The sequence below is a fragment of the Hyperoodon ampullatus genome (assembly GCF_949752795.1).
Source record: "Hyperoodon ampullatus genome assembly, chromosome: 17".
NCBI classification, from domain to species: Eukaryota; Metazoa; Chordata; class Mammalia; order Artiodactyla; family Ziphiidae; genus Hyperoodon; species Hyperoodon ampullatus.
The window spans coordinates 6,217,969-6,241,317 of NC_136930.1; the positions used below are offsets into that span (position 1 = coordinate 6,217,969).

The following is a 23,349-nucleotide window of genomic DNA, read 5'->3' on the forward strand; positions in this document are numbered from 1 at the left end:
TCACTCTATGTTGGCATGTGACAGCAGGAAACACATAAGCTGATTATATTTTAACTATTTCCTAGTATATATATTTTAAATGTCATAACTTTATAAAAGATGGCCTACCATGTAGTTGTTCTAATGTAAGTACAGTTTGGGAGTGAAATAAACTGGTAAAGAAAAAAATCCACTGAAGAGGGTAACAGAGTGTACCATATGGCTCGCAAAGTCAACCAAATCTCTTTTTGGAAGACTCTCAAAGACCCTAAGAACTGGCTTTTTTTTAAAGGCGAACATTTCTCTTTGTAATGTAAAAGAAAGTTTCTTGATTTTGTCATTAAATCTAAATGTATTCCATATTTGAATATATGGCATTCCAGTTTCCATTTATAGACATGGACTAGAGTTGCGTCTTTTTTTTCCCCTAAAATGCAATTATGGAGAAAAGAGCTTTTGAGTGAATTATTTGAAGTAGAAAATCTTAAACAACCTCTCTCAGGGAAAAGGAGCTCTAACATCGGGTGACATGATGCTGAGGTTGCCACAGACACAAACACACACTATTAATACTGTGTTGTTTTCATTTCTTTTTCTCTTTGACAAAGACCACAAATAAATATCCGACATCCTAAAACACACATGCCTAATTCTGCAAGCTGTTATAATGAAGTCCTTTGAATTATTATAAATGCTTGAACGTTAAAAATTCATCACCAAGGAGAGAGAGGTGCTTTCTATTTGCGGTGCTGAATTTAAACACAACCGCTAAGAATGGCTGATTGTCTTCAGGAAGCACGGCTGACAGCCATCAGCAGGTCTGTGCAAATGGCGTATGGAAAAGGTAATAAGAGCTTCAGGAGTATATTTCAACCATATAATAAAGTAATTGTGAAAGTGTAATTGCAGTCTGCTTCCATACCATATTAGGGTAAGAAATGAGATGGTAAGAAAATATGAGATGCACAGAATTATTTTGTAAGCAATTTTGCAATGACTATCTCCCAGAATATGCAGTATTTGTCGGAAAAAACATCTAAAACTACACAGTAGTGTTTACCTTTTGAAATCCATTACAATGAACCTGAACAAAATGAACATTGATTATTTCACCATTAAAAAAATTACCTCCGAACTTAAGAACACCACCAAATATAAAAGTATTATTGGATAATATTAAGCAACTGATTTCAGCCCATTAAAGCACACAAAAAAAGAATTGCATATAAACCCCATTCTTTATTTCTGAATGATATCTAGTTAACATTTCCAAAATTTAAATATTTGCAAGATTAGAATTTCAATTTTAAAAAATTAATTCCTTGGGCTACTCCATAAACAATCACTATTGGTTTAAGTTACCAAGTTACCGTATCCCATAGGCTATCAGATGCTCTCATAGTAAGACTTGAGAATGGGCAAGGAAGGCTAGGTCTACTCTCAGCCATATCATCTGGACTAAAAAAAGGAAAAGGAGGAGAGAAGGTAAATGCATGAATGAACACAGGGATATTCAGAGCTTAATATGAATAGCATTGAGGTCAAATATGAAAGTTGTCCATTTGATTCTCACTTCACCCATCTTCTATTAATAGGATTATTTATATCACATCTAAGATGGTTACCTCTGTAAGTGCACTTTTTTTTTTCTTTTTTTATTCCTACCACTTAGCACAGTTCCTGGTGCATAGTAACCACTCAGAAAATATTTAATGAATAAATTAACCAATATTTGCAAATGCCATGTTGTGGGAAGCTGGGTCTGTAGCAACCCTGTGGCATGGGCTCCAAAACTCATGGAGAAACAGGCAATGGAGCCAAATATAAGGAATCTGCTTCCCCTTTTCATTAATTTTTTGTTCCACTTTTGCAGGACCTTGCAAATAAATGTGTGTAAACTGCAGACACGTATATTCAGTATTCATTCCCCTGGCCTGCCATTTCAGATAAAACTTCAAAAGATGTTTTAAGTATGGGAAAAGCTCCTTGATTGGGGTAAAGGAAAAATCTAAAATGCTCAACTGCCTAAATGAAGTTTCTAGAAGAAAACACATATTTTTGTCATTAAAGGGGATAGCCATTATTTACACATGCCCGACTGGTTTACAAATAACTCATTTCAAAAACAGGTTAAGACTTACATGAAGTAAAGGAAAACAAACAAACCAAGCCTGATTTAATGTTGTGCTATGGACATCAAGTAGATTGGCATTTGTTAGGAAACCTTGCATACACACCTAAAATCTATCCATGTTGTACTGCATAACCAGAACTACTGTTTTTCCAAGACTGTTCAGCCCACTGAAGGGTGTCCTAATGGTGATGCAGAAGGCAGGAAAGGAAGGCTGCCCAGAAACAGAAGCCCATTTTAGGCAGGTGAGAATGTAGGTAGAAGAATATCTAAGAAAGTAAGTGTAAAGGAATCTTGAAAATAATGTCAGTCATCTTACAAATTGTGTCTGTCTGTGGTGGAAGGAAGGGAGGAAAGGAAGGAGGATGGGAGATAAAGGAACCCAAACCTCAGCCATCTGTTACGTTATAGGTCTTGCTCTATCCTATACCTGCTCCCACCCACCCCCAAACCATCACCGTAGCCATTCGATTTCTTCACGATCCTTTCCTTTTCTTGGATTTTCCAAATTCTTTTCAGGTTAGGTTACATACTAATGTCTAACAACATAATACCACTCTTGACAACCTTTCCCATCACTAAGCATCGTCAGGTTTTGCAGTGACTCTGAGATTTTCCTCTTCCAATCTACACACGGGATATTTGACTTCCTCCCTCTTTGCCATTCTCTCCCTTTAAGCATAATGTCACTATGCCCACGGTACCAGCAATTATTGAGCCCTACCTACACAGTCTTCCAATTTAAACCAAGATCAAGTACTTTGTCAAGCTTTCTTATCAAAAACAGAATTAGTGAAAGTCAGGGAAAGAATAAGGGTGAACAGGGCTTCCCTGGTGGCGCAGTGGCTGAGAGTCCGCCTGCCGATGCAGGGGACATGGGTTCGTGCCGCGGTGCGGCTGGGCCCGTGGGCCATGGCCGCTGGGCCTGCATGTCCGGAGCCTGTGCTCCGCAACAGGAGAGGCCACAACAGTGAGAGGCCCGCGTACCACAAAAAAAAAAAAAAAGAATAAGGGTGAACAAAATGTTCCGATCTCTGTGGGAGAGATGACCTGACAATATCAACTCCTGCAAGGCCTCCAGTCTATTTCTCAATAAGGATAAAAGACTGTTATGTTATTTCGTGTTTCTCAAACTCATACCCCTAAGAGCAAAGAGTGATATGCCAAGGTAATAGAACTTTAGAATAACATAGACTATGTTTCTGGAGCACAGCATGGACTCAACTGTAAGTCATTTAAAGTATTATATTTACATGAAAACAGACAGGGATGCGTTATGGAAAATATTATAGAATCTACATATTTCTTAAAGATGAAGCATCATTTTTTCAGACTTCTGTAGATTTCACAGGCACTTCTGGGGTCTTCCTCCAGCCCCTTGGGGTATAAATCCGTCAGGGCACTTCAGTAGAAAAATGTGAGGACTTTGCTCTGTGGCTACTTGAAGATTGTGAGATACCTTTAAAATTGCTGTTGACATTTCTGAATATGTTTGGATACTTTACTATACTTTCCCAATTTACTAATAATTGTGTGCGTATTTGTCACTGAACAAGAAATTTCAGCAAAGCAACTACTAATAACTTTGGAAGTTAACTCAGCAGGTGCACTTCTAAGACTACACACAAAGCAAAACATTCATATTAATTGCTAATGATTGGGCTGATCAATTTAAAAAAGAATTTGCAGGTAGACTATAATACTCTTGTGTCTCTTAAGCAGTTAGATTTTAATGTATCTCAACCTTTTGGCGGAAGTATAAAACCTCTGAAAGCTTATTCATCTATAATTGGAAAGGTCTTCAAAAAAACAGGTGAATACCTGATGGTTCATTTTACCACAGAACTCCCCCAGGCAGTTTTCTCTGGTACATTCCTATAAGGGCTGAGCGTTAGCCCACTTACAATAAGTAACGTGAATTCCACCCCAGCTGCCCCAAACCCATCTCTAGAATGGCACTGGTGACCTTCCGAACTTGCTAACTTAGTGCCCTATTTCTCACTACAGACACCTCAGCCTCAACCCAGGCACCACATCAGACAGCCCGTGATGTCACACCTCCATCTATTTCCTCATTTCACCGTCTTTCACGAGAGGAAAATTGATGAATAATTAGTGTTCACATGTCTCTCAGACAATCAGCATTCTGTCACTCATTGTATTTCCATTTTTGCTCTGTGAACAAGCAAGAGCCAAATTTAATGTTTAATTATAGGGAAAAATACCTGAGCTAAGAAACATGTGGGTGTCTTTCTTCCTGGCTATCATATTCTGCATTAATATTAATAGCCTTATTGTAGGTGTTGGGTTTTTTTAGTTGCCTCCAGTCATTTTGAAAAGAGGTAGGAAGTCTAAAAAAATAGTTCAAAAAATAGAAGTAACTTTCCCCCTCCTCGCTGCGTGATTTTTAAGGGCAACTAAAATGCCACTTCCTGCAGGAAGCAACCCGGATTTCCCGCACTTCAATCCATTAGTACTTCCTCCTTCTGTACCGCCAGCACTTTGACTACAGACTCCATCCATATCACATCAGTTGTACCAGAGCTGGGTTATGGTTATTTGCATTCCTCTCTTGGCTACTAGCCACACGAAGGCAGGGGCCAGGGCTTACTCATCTCTGGGCCTCTCCCTGTCCACCCCCCCACAACACTCAGCTTAAGGCTCTGCACACAGTTGGTGTCCAGTAAATGCTCTTCAATTTCTAAAAAATGAATTAAGTGTGCCTTATTAACAAAGCCCACAGCTTCTTTACAAGTGCATTCCAAATTTTTTAAAAAGTCTGCTTCTCGGGCAAGAATATTCTCATTTCATCCCTGTGCAAATATTTATGGGGACTGCATTGGAGCCACCTGAAAATAAGAAGTTATAATGGAAAGAGAGACACATCCTTAAGTGAGGCAACCGAAATAGGAACTACTTGAATACTTTCACTTAAATGTTCTCTGCTTGATAAAGTTCATTACCAGAATATCATCTTTAAAAGTGAAATGCATTCAGCTGAGCACTTTTTTTCATTTTGTAAATAGATTTTTCCTTGCCTGAGCTCTCCGTATAAAGTACAAAATAGTCTTCCATAACATTAGAAAAATGTCACCCTGTACATAAAGCTAAATTTTTAAAAATAAAATAGATTTTTCTTCTTTAGTCTTTTAAAGGTACAGCAGCACCTTCCCAGAACAATCACCCTGTACTGAACACTATACTAAGGGCTGAATCATCAACCTGCAGTGTGATACCTTCTAAAATGTGTTGGGATAACATATTAGAGCCCAGAACAAAGTTAAGTCCCCGAGGGATATCCTAAGGCTATAAAGTCACCATCTTTTCAACATTACCCTACTTATTACTAGGGTTATATTTAAAATGACCCTGGCATTAATCTTTTTCTCACCCATTCAAAATGACATAGAAAAGTAAGCTAGGTGTTAAATTTACAACCCAAGTGCTAAATTTGCACATCACATCAAATGAAAACTTATATATAGCATATTCATCGCCGAGTTTTTTTATTTTACTTTGATTTCTTGATCAATCTGGGGTGACTGTAGCCAAAGTTACCTTACAAAGTTTTACTCCAAAGATCTCACATGTGTTGGATATAGACATTGAACTAAGATAAATGGTTTAACACCAACATTGCATCTTGGCAAAGAGGTGATAGCAGAAATGAAACTTTGACCTTTAAATTTTCAGCCTAGGAGTTACTTTTCTAAGAAATGAACATTCATATATTCATCACTGTCATTTTACCGTAAGCACTGTATTCTTGCTATTCTTAACCAAAATTCAGATACAATTTTATGGTCCTTCCCCCTCTCAGAAATATAGCCTTTCTTCTCCACTCCCCACTCGCCCCAAATTTTTTTTCTAAAGATTGCAAGTTATAGAGAGGCAACTGACCTCGGTAAATTTTTCCGCTGGCTTACATTTTTTTCCCTTTCTTTTCAAAGTACTCTTTAGGGAAAAAGAAAAAGATAAACACACTTCATATAACAAGTGCCATAAGAAAAATATGTTCTGGCAGACTTTTCCCAACTTGTAACAGAAAAGAATTTACATCATCCAAGTATAAGTGCAAAGAGTAAAAGAAAGAAATCTCCAAATGGATTTCTGTTCCACGTTCAAACTCCAAGGCTAAGGGAACACAAGTGTTTCACTTCAGAAATGAATAACGAATGACTTCGATACACATACACCTTTCTCTTTTTGGAAAAATTGCACATAAAAGAGCATTTTTTTTGGCATGGCTGACCTGCAGAGACGTGGAGCTAAGCAGAGTCATGAATTCACTCGCTCTGATATGCACACATGATACGCAATTAAAATCTCCATTCACATTCCTGCCGGGTTGTCAATCATGAGGAAAGCCTTTTTGACAACATTCAGCGAAGCGTACCAACTAAGCGCTCAACAGGAACTTAAACAGTAACAGCTTTTGTTACTAGCAAGAACGATTTTTTTTTTTAACCAAGATTGGGTTCAGTTTCTAAGAAATCATTATGCTCTGAATTTTAGGGCCTTTCATTAAAAATGAAAATGTGTCAAGAAGATTTTGTATGGCAAGTGATGTGATGTAATATCTAGAAAATAGGAAATACATAAAAAAATTCTAGCCTTTTCAACTGGGGGGAATCTTTTTAACTTTTCCCGTTTAGAACAATGAACAATGATCTTATAAAGCAGTGTTCTGGGAAGAAATGTGACGTTTCTAATTCATTCTGAAGCTTTTTACTAGAATTTTCAAACTTTTCAAAGAGATCAGGGCTCTAATCTCACTTGAAAAGTGACTGACCAGTTTATAAGCCAATAGGAAAGTGACTTTTTTGAAAAATCATAAGAAGAATATTTAGCATGTCAGAAATACTGCATGCATCAAACCTTTCAATTTATGGTGCTCCACAGAAAATATTATGCACATAAATTCTCTCCAGATGAACCCAGAAGGTACTCTGCTCATAACTTAGTTTCTGTTGAACATCTAATCAAAGACTGTGCGCCCTTCATAATAGCACATTAGTGTGCTTTAAAGTCATAAATCCATAAAAACAGGGCCCAGTAAAATTGAATACAGGATGCTTGTTAATCGGCTACTGTGTCTGCTTTGAGCAGCTAACCTTGGATTATAAATTTGAAACAAGTTAATACTATCAGATATTGAAATATTTGTCTTCTTACTTATCATGCTTTGTAACGGAGAGAGCAGATGCACTGTGACCATTAGCAGTCATGACAAATTGCCTTGCTAATGAACGTTACACACTGAAAGTGCCATAACTGATTAAACTACAATTTCCCACTACGAGAGAGAGAGAGAGAGAGAGAGAGAGAGAGAGAGAGAGAGAGAGAGAGAGAGAGAGAGAGAGAGAAGAGAGAGAGAGAGAGAAAGAGAGAAAGAGAGAGAGAGAGAGTTGGGGACTCCAGCAGTGGGCAACTCTGATATCCTGCCAACAGGCCTTCAGGGCACAGTGTGATATTTTGAAAAACACTCTGAATTCCATATGAACAGATTCTAGAAGCCTATGTGTATACAACAGGTTTTTAAAGAACATTAGAAAAAACAGCTTAGGTTGGAGCTGCTGAGCCATGAAAAATAGATGTGTTTTAACTGTTTGGTATCCTTGCAAGTAGGTGTTAAAGAATATTCTCTAGGGTGGGTTTCTCTCTCTCTCTTTCTCTCTCTCCTTCCCTTTCCCAGCCCCCAAAACATCACGTGTGCTTTGCATTTCACATAAAATCTTTCTTTTGTCAGTTCCTTTGTTGGTGCAAAATTGGCAGCAGTTCAAATTCAAAGTACTCCTATTCATTTACTGACCAATGTCATTCTAGTTCACATCAGCCAGCGAGCTAAGCTCTAAAAACATAAAAGACTTGCTTCACCACTGACGAATAATGTGTACATTTTTACAGAGCTTAAACCTTAATGCTGTCCCTGAAACTAACAATACAGTATATCTTATCATTCCTTTTTCACGAGCAGGCAGCTGCTGAAACGCTTGCCACTTCAAAATATCAACTGCTTGCCAGTTTTCCTACACACACCCTGTCAAACTCATGTACATTGTGCAATGAAAATGGTGCAGGACTGAAAGCTAGAAATTGTGTCCAATTCTGCTGTAAGGGTATGATGTGCACAGAACAATGTATGACAACCGTAGAGACTACAAACAATGGCACCGGAGCCAGGAACTTCATAGATCACAACTGCGCCTGTACATATTTCATTGTAGGCATTATGTATTTAAAGCATGACAAATGTACCCTCGTACATTATGTTCTGCACAAACAGAAGCTCCTCCCACCAGATCGCCTTTTGCGTTTCTCTTGGTGATGGAAACACAGTTGAGTTTCCTTTCTTTTTCTTCTCTTGAAACATTTAAGGTTCTCAAGCCCTAAAGGAAAAAGACACACTCTCACAAACACACACACACAAGGTTATCAAAATGAATAACAGAAAACAGAAGACAATAATACAAGATGAGAAAATGAGATCTTAACATTTTTGGCTGCTCTCTGAGGACACAAAAGCAAGGATTATCTTAAACACTAACCAAGGGTGTCAAGAGAACTACACTATCACTATGCCTATAAATTGTTGTCTGCCCAATTTTAATGCAGATAAGTGCTGGCTTATTGATTTGCATGATTTTCTAGCAAAATGGAATTCCCACGTGAATATGTTGTGTGCAGAAAATATGGTTTAAGAAGCTCTTACTATTATTGCTTCCCTATGCCAAAAGAACAATTAAGCAAATAATATTTCACTACTGTTTCAGGTCTACAAACTAATGTGGATTCCTGTCTGTTTAGACTTTAAATATCCCTTCCTGTTTCCCGATTCGCTCTGTTTACTTTAAATGATTCTGCTTATTGAAAAGTTGATTTTCTTCCAAATGTCTCTTTAAATAACATGTAAAATCTGAAAACGTTCTCCCTCTGGAACACACCTACTCAATTACAAAGGGGTTCCTGGCTATACCAACCTCACACTAATTCAGTGAATGACTGTGGAAATGGAAACATGTTTATGGGAGAAGATTAGTGTGAATCTACATTCATCTCCTCCACAACCTCGCTTAGGTTACAAAACCTTTATCACACAAGTAGCTTGGAGTGGAATTAACTGACTCGAAGCTAAGGAAGATGAACAGATATGTTTTCAAGGTGTTAATAAATATTTTGGAAAGAGAATAGGTAGTTTAGGTGCTTAGAGGTGCTGACCTTTGCTGTGTTGATTAGTGGGACAATGATGCATTATTAACACACAGCAGCTGTACCTGAACTGCTGCCATGAATATAATAGCCTTTTATAGCCATCAGGGGAGTGAGGTAGGAGGCCTTTATTAACCACTAGACATGATTAGCACATTATGTGAACTTTAGTAGGCAAATTATCTCTTATTGAAATAGAATGTTGGTTATAACTAATTATAAACATGATTTTTAAAACTTCCCAGTGAACAACTCAGTGTTTTACTACCGTTCAGCTCATTATTGGCTGGTAATCGACAAAAATGGGTTCTATTATGGGATGTACTTACAGGAGCTGAATCTCCAAAGGCAGACCTTGTCACCGAAGGCTGACTTTCAAATTGTTTGGCATTACAGGTTCAGGGATATTAGCATACATCCAAACTTTCTCTCTTTAATTAAGTCAAACTGTTCATGAACTAGAAAAGCTGCTTTGGGAATTTTCTTCCTCCTTATTTCTTTAATCAGTTCTTAAAAGATTAGTTTTGCAGTAAATTTTGGAGAGTTACCTTGAAAAATAACAGCATAATTTATTTCAAAAAGCTTAATTTTGGGAGAGTAAAGATTATCCCATTAGCCTTAGTAAGTGAACACGGCACGGAGAGTCCATTATGAACAGTCTTTTATGCCCTGGCAGAAAGTCATTAACATAAAATAAATCATTAGCTTTGATATTAAGCTTCTAGTATCTGCAGGTTTCAATGATTAATGTTCATGACTGCATCTGCCAAATGATAAAATATACTTTTTGTTGAAAGGTTATACTGCCTCTTTATTATTAACATTTCTCTTTATACAATTGTTCCTGGCATTTTAGGCAGAGGCATACATACTGGTATAGAAGGAAAGAACCGGTTTAAGCAATGGCTTGGAGATGCCAGTGCATCTAACACTTTATCCATCATTTTTCAAATTAACCATTTAACTGAGTTAAAGGACTTAAGGAATTCAGGTGGTGTGCAGATATGCTTTCAATGTAATTGGACTATCTTTAGACCCAGTTGGTCCATTCTTTAATTAATCTTGCACATTATATTTCCCATCTCTGACCCATATATCAGAGGAAGGTAGTGAGGGGCAAGCTTGCTTGCCTGAAGTCAGGAACTGCAAGAGGGCATTTCCCTCCGGAGCAGGTATTCTCAACTTTATTTCATCTTCTTACACAGCATCATAGGCAACAGCTTCCATGCTAGCATCTCTCATGAGGTGCACTGACTTGCAATGCAGAAAGGGAAAAAGACGCCCCCTGGGGGCTTATCAATATCTGAGAGGGGGAGATTACAGGCTACCTATGTAGCTACACACACCCCATTTTCCCCAATTCACCTTCGACCCTCTAGAAAGCTTATTCTTTTCAACTAGTGAGAGAATCACTAGTCTACAACTTTGGAAGACACATTCATTTCAGTAAGGTAGCAGAAACAGAAGAAATGGACTGAGAAGATGGTATTTTTCTAAGGTCTACCACTGTTTGAATTTTTTAACATCTTTCCTCGTGTGATTTCTAAACAATCTACCTGTGTTGACTCCTTGATTCTCATAAAGGTGCCTTGATACAAACATTAATTATTTCCTACTGTGGATACATGGAAGATTGGGACACAGGTGGATTAAAGGTTTTAGTTTCAGAACTTTTACCAGACATCAAACAGAGTCAGGCTTCTGAAGAGAATGGGAAACAGAGCGGGAGGGAATCATATCCTTTCAGGGTTATATTTATTTTGCCTAAGGGGTAAGTCAACACAGGTTCAAGAGCCCCAGTTTTTATATGAAATCTTCAAGAAGAGTCTTTTCTTCAGAAAGGCCTAGGTGTTCCTCAGAAAAGATCCAGTTCTTTAGTCTTATTAAGGTATAATTTGCCCAATTAAAGCCCTAGCATCGTGAAAAGCATCGTCTCATGTGAAATATGGCGACATTTCTTAAAAAGGAGTGGTAATGAGGCACATTCCTACTGACCAGTATGATTGCCTTTGTTGTACACGTTGCGAGATTCTGCCATTTATGATAAATTCTCATGCATCTATGGGCAGAATATATCCAGGACCATGAGAAAGACAGAAAAACACATGCTCACCCAAACACACACACACACACACACACACCAATTTCTCTGACTAGGTAACTTCCAGATAGGGGCTCAAAGACTTTAATGGAAAAGTATTCCATGTAGTAGCTGATAGTGCTACAACTGTGGATCAGATACCTGTAACTTATAATCACATAGTAACTCAAAACATTTTATATTTTCTTGGCCACTAGCAAAGCTGCTTCTTCTTTTTTTTTTTTTTTTTTGCGGTACATGGGCCTCTCACTGCTGTGGCCTCTCCCGTTGTGGAGCACGGGCTCCGGACGCGCAGGCTCAGCGGCCATGGCTCATGGGCCCAGCCGCTCCACGGCATGTGGGATCTTCCCAGACCGGGGCACGAACCCGTGTCCCCTGCATCGGCAGGCGGACTCTCAACCACTGCGCCACCAGGGAAGCCCCTAGCAAAGTTTCTTATCAGCCAACCATGGCCCTAGTTTATTTAGGAGTCCTTTCAAGACAGTTTCATCGAAGCACATAACTCAAGAAAGAAAAACAATAAATACTTGGCTAATGCAGAACCATTAAAAACTCCAAAGTGAAAAATGGACAAACAGAAAAGCATTAACAGTGACACTGGTTTCATGACCTTTGTTATTATAAATATAAATCAATGACGATGTTTCATAAGTACAATGGAAATCTGAAGATAGATTTTAAAAGTTAACTTTTTAATCAAGGAAGGGAAACTTGCCTTACTTGCCTATTCAAACTAAAGAGATCTGGGAAAATATCCACACCTCCTCCAGTGATAGAGCAGGGGGTTTCTTTCTGGCATCATCCCTCCTCTGATCTTTTCTGCTACACCATCAACATCCAGGCACAGAGCAATATAATGTTCCCATTTTCAAAATGAATGCTATAGGGAGGAAAATGTTATAACCAGGAAAGTCTCATTCAGGTTCATGTGAATTCCATGTCTCAAAGTATTACAGAAGAACTGCTATAATTAACAGTCTTTTGGCACTTCCATTATAAACCACATTTCTAAGCAGTTTATAACTCAACTGTTTTTAATGAGAAATTACTCTTTGGGAAGAAACTTGGCATGCATAGTTTAAAACAAAAAAATGCTCAAATTCATTAGGGCAGATGTAAGCTGCAGCATCCTGGTGCTCAGCTTTCCTAGTGGGACAGTCCATGTAAAAAATGCACTGTCTACAGCTGGCCCCATCAACCAATGGAGAACAAAGGCTATCTGACTCTGGAAAGTGCACCTTCAAAGCAAAAGATCAACTGAAAATACAATTGTTCTTGGGCATCCTCTGGGGACTGGCTCCAGGACTCCCCTCAGATACCAACATCTGAGGTTTCTCAAGTCCCTTATATAAAGTGGTGTAGTATTTGCATATAACCTACACACATCCTCTCCTATACTTTAAATCATCTCTGGATTATTTATAATACCTAATATAATGTAAATGCTATGTTAATAGTTGTAAATACTATGTAAATGATATGTAAATAGTTGCTGCTGGTGCGCGGCAAATTCAAGTTTTGCTTTCTGAAACTTTCTGGAAATTTTTTCCCCGAATATTTTCCATCCAAGGTTGGTTAACTTGCAGATGTAGAACCTGCAGATATGGAGAGCCGACTGGATATCAATAACATCAAAGTGGAAGTAAATAAAAGAAAAAGTATCTTCAAGATAGGTAAAAGTAAATATTCCCCATGTTAAAATTTTGTTTAAATTCAGTTTAAACAAGGTAGCTTTCAAACATTTAGATGCTTCATGTGGAAGCTTCTTGCAGGCAAGATTATAGTTATGGTTTGGGGGGCCACAGTATTTGTTAACTATGGTTTACCACAACCTTGTTTTCTCCTAAAGGTATACATTTTAGATTCTTAGATTTGGTTGTATACAATATAAGTTTTATCTTAAACAACTGACAATATTTTTTAAATGTAAATGTTAATAACATTTAATGAAGTCATGATAACTATATTTAATTTTCCTTGAGGGGTAAGTTAACTATTCTACCTTACGACTTCCCAGAAACCCTGAGATTCGCGTTTGGATAAGCTAAGATGTAGGATGATAAAAGTAATTAGTTAAATAGGTTCTGCATTTCCAACTATTCCCATCTTAGTCACCTATGCATATTGTGATAAGAACACATAAATAGGCCAACCCACATACTCACTGTAAGTGTAATTCAGCTAACTTACTATGTGCAACTAAACATCAGGAGATCACAGTCCCACTTTCATACTATTTTAGAGTCTAAATAAAGATTTTTCACAGATAGGGGATGTTCAAGGAGCTGATTTCAAGCTCTAAATACACTGCATAACATGTGCGGGGAGAGGTGAACTATGAGAGCTTAGAAATACCCACCATGGTTCTCCTCTCGGCATCATGTCTATGTTTTCTTAGTCTATTATTCTAGGCTCCAATGTCATTCATTCAGATGGGGAAAAGGAGGGTAGCCTAGTTCAGGATTTTAAGAAGTGGATATGGGCCTGAGGACTGGCAGATTCCAACTTCCTTACCCCAAAAAAGGTCAGGGACTGGAGGAAGAATAGATTTGTTAACACGGTTATGATAACAATGACGGCAAGTAGAAAAGGGAGCATGGCGGCCAAGGTAGCCATGATGGTGAGCCACGTATCTGAGGAGAGGGAGGGCTTCAGGTTCGAAAGTACACACCGCCCAGGTTCAGACCCAGACTGGGAAGGAGAAAAGCAGGGGAGGGGGAGTCGTTCCAGGATTGGGGGTGTTTGGGAAGCAGGTGAAAAGGAGGGAGGGAAGAGGCACCAGACGCACAGACAGAGCAGCTGCTGAGGGCAGGCTTCCATCAGGGCAGGAGGATCTCCAATAGCTGAGAAATATCCCCAGGGTCTTTTCAACTTTCTAGGAAGTTAGCAAAAGGTTGGAAAGCAGTAGAATAAGTCATCCTTCATAGCTAAAGAAGATTCTCACCCCTACCCCAATTCTCTAACCCATCCCTTTCTTGAATTGAGCCTATCACACAAAAAAAATGTAGGCCCACAAGAAATAGTTCCACACACCAAAACCAACATTTGAGACCCAGTTCTGGTACCAAGAAAACCATTGTTAAACTTGGAACTTTCCCTACTTCTTTCAGGTTCAAGTACCTTACTTCTTTCCTCTGTTCTAAGCCCTTGCAATTACGTCATTTAAAAAAAAAAACTACAACAGGCAACTGAGATCATATTGAAATATCAGTTTAGTTTTTCCAACTAAGCAAAATATCAAAACGTTCCTTAATATCATCACTCAGTAACTTCTAACACACACGATAAACTGTGAGAACACTAAACCATGCGAGCTATGTTAGAAATAACATCATGAGCTCCAAAGCTCATAACTGTAATTGTTGCCTAGACATTTAAAATCGGAGTTTATGACACTGAAATATCCCACAAAGTCAAGATAGCTAGCTACATTTGAGGGTTTTGTATGCGATCTGATTTAGTGGCCAAAACCATATGATTGCTTAGCTTATGCTCTTACCTATAAATGTATTTAAAACATATTTAAAGACCTCAAAACTTATGAAAGATGCCAGCTTAATAACACTCCCATGGGAGTTTTAATTACACTGACGATGTTCAGAGAATTGACTATGAATTTCCCAGAGTCCTAGGAGTTATGGGGGCGGGTGGAGAGCTAATCAAGCGTGATGCCCTCAATTGCTTATAACCCTCCCCTTCCTCCTCCTCCTTTTGCTTACATTTATTAAAGTAGAAATAATGACTCCATCATAACGTGCTTGCAAATCCTGTATTTTAGATAGGATGAGTTTTGCCACATTAAAGTACAATCCATAATACTCTAAATAGGAAAATAAACTCGAAGGAGATTTTGCAGAGATGATAATAAATCTTGTTTTTCTCAGAAGTTATCAAATGTCTAATGTTAGCCCTGACATTTTAACGCCGAGTTCATCACCAATAGGCCCTTCCTCCTATGTTTATGTGAAAAGATTATACACTGTCCTCCCTCATTTCAATGATAAAAGCCCAATATTCCAAACGCCCATTATTCTTCACTCTGTATATAGCCAGTATGGGTTTGTGTTTTGAACTTCCTTGTGTCTAAATCAACCAAAGAAAGATTCAGGACCTGATTCCACAAAAGCAACCGCTGAGAACAGTAAAGACCATTATTTCCTCTCCCACTGCTGGCAGAGGTCAGCATCCCTGTCATTAGCCATGTCATAACATAATTGTATTAGTACTCCTGTGGGCAGATACTGAGCAATAACTGAACACATCATATCATTGCAAAAATGAAAAAGTGCCACTTCTTTGTCCCAATTTAGCATAAAATCAGTGAAAACAATCTTCAGAAATGACACTGCACTAAGAAACTGAAAGGAACTGTTATTACTCTGTGGGTATATATTTAAACTGATGCTCTGACATCTTCAACTAGAACCAAAAAAGAGGAGTCTATTTTACTACTGGACTCCAATTGTGAGCTCCTATAATCCAATTTCTTTTGGTAACATTCAGCTCAATTAAGGGATACACTGTTACTTAAAATGGCCTTAATTAAACGAAACTCCAGTATGGTACCCATCTCTCAATGTCTGAAATATAGCCATGCTTTAAGTTGCCAGAGGTGACCACTGTTACTTCCAGCCTACATGTTTCTGTCCAGTCTATGAGCTACACTGCTATTTCAAAGGCTGACCTATATACAGCAACGTGCCATCCGTTCTGGCTGTTTGTATAAGAGATGCCTCGCACAGTTGCCATAACCAGCATTGTTGCATTGTTCTCACTTTTCTCCTGCAATGGGCTATGTGAAAATGGAGGCCAGTTTGCATAGTGAAGTGCTCATAACGTAATGCGCTCTCATGATAGAGCGATACTAAATTAAACTGTTTTCCAAAAAATTCCTCCTCCAGAGTTTATCAACTGAACAATGTAAGTAGTGTTTTGGCAATCTATAGAGCAGCAGTGCTGGAAAATGTCAGCAAAGTAAAACCACCTCATTTTAGTTTAGAAAAGCTTCAGGAAGAGGATATTCATTTTCTGGATTAGGGTCTCTTCTGACATTGAAAAAAATGTCACTGGAGAAACTAGTTACAACTGTGTGATGCTGAAGCACAGAAAGATACTGGTTCCGCTGGGATTCGGCACACTGACTTTAGTAAAGTGTTGACAGATTTAAAATAAAGACAATTAGTAATTTATGATCTTATCATCCTACTGAAAACAAATAACCTGACAAAGTGACTGTTTCTTGTAATAAACTATGTATTCATGACACCTCTGAAAGAGACAAGGTTTACTTTGCAGTCTTGTCTCTCTGGGAGAAGTCAGGTCCAACCTGTTTTTACTAAATGTGGATACAGATTTCTTATTTCACCTCTTTCAAACTTCTGCCCACCTTTCAGATCCCTGCAGATCTACCTGAGTCCCTGTAAAAATGAATTCTGGTTGACTACATTCTAAGCAACTAAAACTGTGGAGTTGGACAGAAATTTTGTGCCAATGCTAATCATGATGGAGTGGAAAACACTAGTGCCCGGGTTTTCTGGGGCCTAGCAAAGCTACTCCGTACACTGAGTATAAGCAGGGATCAGTGACAAATATATTTGTTAGACTGCTACCCAGAGAAAGGCAGGAGCAGACATCCTGTGAGAAACATTTCCTTGAACTCTCTTCCTACTATTAAAAGTGTATCTTATGACTGTGCATCTTTAAAAATCCATTATTCCCTGGATAAGTAAAATAGAAGACTTGCATCCAGTCTATAGAAAGGGTGGCTAATTTGCATTTTAAAAGAACAGTTTGCTCCTCATACACCGGGTGACTTAAAAGGAACTTCAGTGAGCTAGTAAAGAAATTCTGAAGACTTTCTGAATTAATTCATTCAATTCACAGCACAACCCACTAAAATTATTTAAAGCACTTAATTGGAAAATGATTTAATATATTGGAGTAATTCTTGACTTTCCAAAGCATTTAACTTTTAAATTAAATCTGACCCTACTATCACAAGAATGACGAGTGAAATGTGTCTCCAAGTCATTACCTTCTTTTTGGAGCCTAAAATCACTGATAAATTTAATAGGATTTGTCCAGTTTCATTGCCAAAATGTTTCTGACCTTTTGGTTCCAATTACTACTGCGGAATATGTCTTTACTATCCCAGATAAGATGCTACTTTATTATTATCGTCAGTAGTAGCAGTGTTACAAGCAAAAATAAAACGTTGCAAACACAAAAGACCTGCTCATTAAGGCAAAACAGACTGTATTACCAACAAATAATGAAACTTCATCACGCAAACTTCTCTGGCCAAAGTTACCCATGCCTTCCAACTTGCCCCTAGCTAAAGGGCCCCTTCCTGCAGGATGAAAAGCCTTTCTGCCTTGCACAAGACTAGATTTCCCTGGTTTCTAACTTGCCTAAACATCATCAACACATGCACATCCCTTTTCCTGGGTTTTGCACTGTACACACGGCATCGGGGAGCTTCTCCACGGGGTGATATAACTCACAGCTGTGTGTGTGTGTGTGTGTGCGTGTCGACTGACCAAGACTCGGAGTTGCGAGTTCGTTGCGTGATGGGGAGCCCGGGGGCTGAGGATGCAGCGCGCTAAATACCTCTGTATCGCGTAAAAAAGCTGTTTGATGATGACTCGCCACCAGGCAAATGTTACTAGTCCCAACGATTTATCCAGCGGAATTCACCGAGGGGCCGACACGTAATTGCTCGCAGGGGCTGGGATATCTGACAGGGTTACCACGGGGCGGGAACTGGGCGTCTAAACCTCTCGCCCTGAGTCTCAGAGAACTCCATTCTCCCCGCCACGTTCACCGGGCGGGACTGCTTAGACACGTCCAAAAAGCCCGAGGCGAGGACAGCCGTGGACCTGCGGCTGCTCTCGGAGTCTGGTCTCCGCGCGTCCTCCCTCCGCGGGCTGGGAGTTCGAGGAACCCCGAGAGTCACCCCCTCCCTACGTACGCCCTGACTGCTGCATCCTTCGGACGAGCGGACCTCCGCAGTAGCCCCGGTCACCCTCACGGCCCACCTCGCCCCGGGCCCCCGCGGCCTCGGCACCTGGGGTCACCGGACTGTGAGCATAGCCCAGCCCGGGACCTGCTCCAGCCCCGCGCCGAGGGCAGCAGCTTTGGACGTGAACGCGACGCGCTCGCCCGGCTCCTAACAAACTTGCTGTTTCTGCGCGCACCCCCCGGGCGGGAGCTGTACCCCGGCCCTGGCGCCCCGGCGGCACCCCGGCCCGCAGGCCGGCGCCCGGACCGGTTCGGGAAAACAAAAGCGTTGCGGAGCGCTGTGCCCGGCGGGGGGCGGGGGCGTCTCCCTGGTCCCGGCACCCCGACTCCCGGCAGCTCCCCTGGCAACTAATCCAGGGCGGGGAAGCGGTGCCACGAGCCCCCGCCGCCGGGAGAGCAGGGAGGGAGGGAGAAGGGGAAACCAGAAAATAAACGGAATTCTCCCGCTCTCTGCCTGCGTTCCCGGACCCCAGACACACCCCCAAAGTATTCCGCCGTTCTTTTCTAATTTTTTTCAACGCCCCCCCGGCAAACCCAGGCAGGGAGCCTTAGTCGCGAACAGCAGGAAGGAAAGGATCGAGCAAATCGTGTCACTTTCCGCACCATCGCGGGGCCGGGCAAAGCCCGGGAGCGGCTCCGCAGTATTTACTCCCCGAGGGCACGCAGGGCAGCCGCGGGCTGCGAGCCGAGCGCGCCCGGGACCGGCCTCGGGCGAACGACCGCCCGGCCGCCCAGCGGGCTCGCCGCCGCCGCCCCCCTCCCGGGACCGAGCAGTCAGAACACGGCGGAAACAAAAGCAGAGCATTCACCTTGTTGCAATAGTAGGGGTCCAGGCAGGGAGAAGGTCCCAGACAGGGAGCGTCGGGCGCAGCGGCGGGCTGGGCTGGAGGTGGATAAAATCTTACGTCCATTTCACTTTCACATCAAGCAACTCCTTTTCTTTGCCTTTTTCAAAAAAGTGTCCAGCAAAACAAGCTTAGACGGAACAGAGAGAAGTGTCTGGACTCAGGAGTAAGAGAAACACCTTCCTTCCCTCACATCCGTTTGTGGTTTGTTTAAGAAGAAGAGGAGAAAAAAAAAAAAAAAAGAAAAAAAAAGGGGGGGTGAAGCGCTCAACTCTCCCCCAAGCCGCGGCGCGCACCCGTCGGCGCCGAGCGCGCAGCCTGCTCCGCCGCCGCCGGGCAGGTAACTTCATGCGCTCATTGTCCCCCCCGCCCGCCCCCCCATCCCCGCCTCCCGCGCCCCTCGCCGCCCGGCACACGCGCTCGCGCTCGGGCTCTAGGTACTGGGCGTTTTATTGGAGTCTCCGAGTTGCTCTGCTTTGAGTTTATTTTCTCCACCTTGGAGGCCTGGGATGGGGGGAGGACTGGAGAGGGAGACGGGGCGGGAGGTGGGGGGTGTGAGCGCCCGGGGCCGGGCGGGGTGGAGTGCGCGGCACGACGCGGGCTGCTCGCGGCCCAATGGCGGCCTCCCGGGGCCGGGGGCCGGCGGAGGGTGGAGCGAAGGAGGAGGAGGAGGAGGAGGAGGAGAGCGCTGCCGGGCCCGGGCCGAGGCGGCGGGACCCCGGAGAGCCTCCGCTGCGCCAGGGCCGCGCTCCTCCGGGCCAGCGCGTCGCACACAAAGGGGCCGGCGAGCCCGAGCCAGCTGCGGCCGCGGGGCACGGCGGGGAGCGCGCAGCCAGGGGGCGCTGTGGCGCAGCCCGCCCCGCAGCCCCGCCCCGGCCCCACCCCTCTCCCACCGCCCCCTCCGTGGCCGTCCCCACCTCTTTCTCTGCGTCCCGCACCTCCCGCGGCGTGGCCGTTCCCCAACCCTCTGTCTGCTCCCCCAGCCCTATTCCCACTCTCTGGTGGAGGTGACTTTTCCAGGCAGCGCCGCTCTCGGGGCTGGGAGCCCTCAGGAAGCGCCAACCCTCTGCGTGCTGTGAGTGGGCCACTGTCCCAGGGACGCGAACGGACTTCAGGGTGTGGATGGGCTGGAAGGGTCTCCCCTCTCCTGCTGCTCGCTCCCGCCTCCAGGCCTCGCCTCCCCGTGATCTCTGTCCCTCAGGAGGGTTTGCGAAGGCTAGGGCTGCCTTAAGGACTCGCAAAAGACCACAGGGGTAGTTCAAAGGGTAAATAGAAAAACAATGATCAGCACACAAGATTGGGCTAGAGGGAAAACACGTGGGTTTGCTAATTGCCCATTACTGGATTCTTGTCCTTTTCTAGTTGGAAGCCCAGTAATTCTCTTGGAGGTCCACGGAAGACCTGGAATCAGCCTCCCTATTTCTCTGTTCCGTAAGTGGGACGAGGAAAGCTCCAGTCACGTTTTCCCGCCTTACTTCTCAAACCCGGAAACTCGGAACTTCGTATCTCCTGGTGGTTGGAAAGTTTGCGGATCTTGGCCGCTGTCCAACAGATTTATTCCCGGGGCTCTGTCCTTGGTGGGAACTCCAACAGGAGTGGGCGATAGTTACCTTCCCAGGAGGGAGCAGCCCCGTACACTGGACCCAAGGCCCTACAAAGAAGCCTGGAAATACTTCATCTGTTCCACTTGTTTCTGGTGCCAAGAAGGATACTAATAACATTTCACCACCGGGCACAGCCTTCTAGTGCACGTTGATTGCCAACTGCTCCGTGTGACTTTCCCATAGCTATGTTGCTTCCTCTGCAATTGAGAGCATCAGTCACGTACAAGCAGAGAGATCTGCAAGAAAATCTATGAGGACAGTATAAGGAATGATAAAATGAACATCACTGGGCGTCTATACATGGCTCCTTTAGGAACATTTTGTTAAGCATTGCTTTATACTTCTTACAGCCTTTTTCTTGTAAGCCATGGTTTTCTTTCTTCCCCTCATCATTTTTTTTTAAAACATCTTTATTGGAGTATAATTGCTTTATAAAAAAACATGGAACGCTTCACGAATTTGCGTGTCATCCTTGCGCAGGGGCCATGCTAATCTCTGTATCGTTCCAATTTTAGTATGTGTGCTGCCGAAGCGAGCACACCCTCATCATTTTTATAAGTGGCAAGAATCCAGCTTTCTCCCTACCTCCAGATTAACATGGTGCAGATTGGTGTAGGGAGAGAGAAGTGTAAGAAAAAATAATTTTTGCCCACTGGATTCAGAAGAACCTCCATATTTCCAGATCATTCAAGGCACAAAATAAAAAAGTAAGAAGTAGAAAATATGTTCTTTCTTTAAATAAAGGTCTTTATAATAAAATTTAAATGAAGTTTTGTGGTTTGTAACATCAGTGTTCAAATTTCAATTGTAGATGCTAAAATGTGCCTATATGCATTTTCTTCCATGACTAAAAAAAAAAACCTTTTAGGTTTAAATTAAACATTTCTAAGCTGAAATTTCTGTCAGCGATCCAGCATTTATTACCATCGTATTACATCTCTTCAAAATTGGATTTTTAAAAACTTCCTTAGCATCTGTAATTGATTTCTGTTCGATGGCCTTGCGAACATCAGAAGATGAAATAGTTCAGGGCGGAAACAATATTATTACCAACATCTTGACACCTGGGGGAAGATAATGATGTCTCCACTTTGCTCCACGGACTTACCACTTTCTTCTGTCTCAAGGGAAGATAATGATGTCTCCACTTTGCTCCACGGACTTACCACTTTCTTCTGTCTCAAGGGAAAATCCACGTGCAGTGTGTAGAGTCAAAATGATGTGTTTGTGTGTGCGTGGCGTGGTGTTATGGGTGAGAATGTGAACCGTTGATAAAAAGGCTCTTCACTCCAATCACTCATATATGGAGAGTAGCCCCTGAAGGTCAGTGGGGAGTGAAGATGAAAATGGTGTGAATGATCAGTCATGCCTGTGTGATGAGGTCTCCATAGAAATCCCAGAAGTACGGGGTTCAGAGAGCTTCCGGGTTGGTGAAGAGTGGAGATGCTGGGAAAGTGGTGGCCCCGGAGAGGGCACGGAAGCTCTGTGTCCCTTCCCAGGTACCTTGCCCTCTGTAGCTCTTCCATCTGTTTGTTCCTCTATATCCTTTGTTATACCCTTACATATTCAACTGGTAAACAGTAGTCAACTGTCTTCCTGAGTTCTGTGGGCCACTCCAGCGAATTAACCAAACCCGAAGAGGGGGCCATGGGAACCTCTGATTTATCGCTGATCGGTCAGAAGCACAGGTAACAACCTAGACTTGCAATTGGTATCTGAAGTGTGCGTGTGTTTGGTAGGGGGTGGTGGCAGTCTTGTGAGAATGAGCCCTTATCCCGTGGGATCTGATGTTATCTCCAGGTAGATAGTGTCACAATTGAGTTCAATTGTAGGACATTCAGCTGGTGTCACAGAATTGCCTGATGTGGAGAAAACCCACACATCTGGTGTCAGAAGTGTTGAGTGTACTAGTAGCGTAAGAGCAAAGGAGAAACACAGGAGGAGGACCAAGTTTTACCCAACTCACATGGGAATGTGAGCTGTTGGTAAAAAATTTAAAAATCCTTAACTCCAATCCCTCATACATAGGGAGTAGACCGTGAGGGTCATCTCGGTGTAATCGGAAAAAATACTCTCTTTACAGTGCTCCACCCAAGGCCTATCACGTATTGAATGGGTGAACTTCTACCAAGAAAAACTTGGGGGAATTTGAATAGCTCGACCTCTGAGTAAATCTTATTACTTTGGAAGATAAAATAGTAGAGAGCCATTATATTACTTTTCAATTTCTGGAATATTTAACTCTATGTCACAGCTAAGTGTACTCGTTTGTCCCTTTATTCATATATTTGTACATTCTTCAACAAAGCCATATGAACGGGGGGCGGGGGGAAGCACTATGCTGTATGTTGTGTGTAGGTTAACATATAAAAACAAATTACTTAGGACAGTTTCTTCTTTAGATGAGTTTAGAGTCTTATCCAGCAGTATTTCCAACGTTGTTTGGTCAGTGGAGTCACC

At 42.0% G+C, this 23,349-nt stretch overlaps 1 protein-coding gene across 1 annotated transcript in view; it reads right to left on the minus strand.

Annotated features, from left to right (window-relative positions):
- Positions 1–19,351, minus strand: part of TOX (thymocyte selection associated high mobility group box) — a gene marked incomplete at both ends in the record, with an annotated part of 294,857 nt that extends 275,506 nt beyond the window's left edge. Inside the window, one exon of the mRNA XM_079722330.1 lies at positions 19,250–19,351. Coding sequence (XP_079578456.1) covers positions 19,250–19,351 — 102 coding nt within the window. The remainder of the gene's footprint in view (positions 1–19,249) is intronic.
- Positions 19,352–23,349: the final 3,998 nt, after the last annotated feature.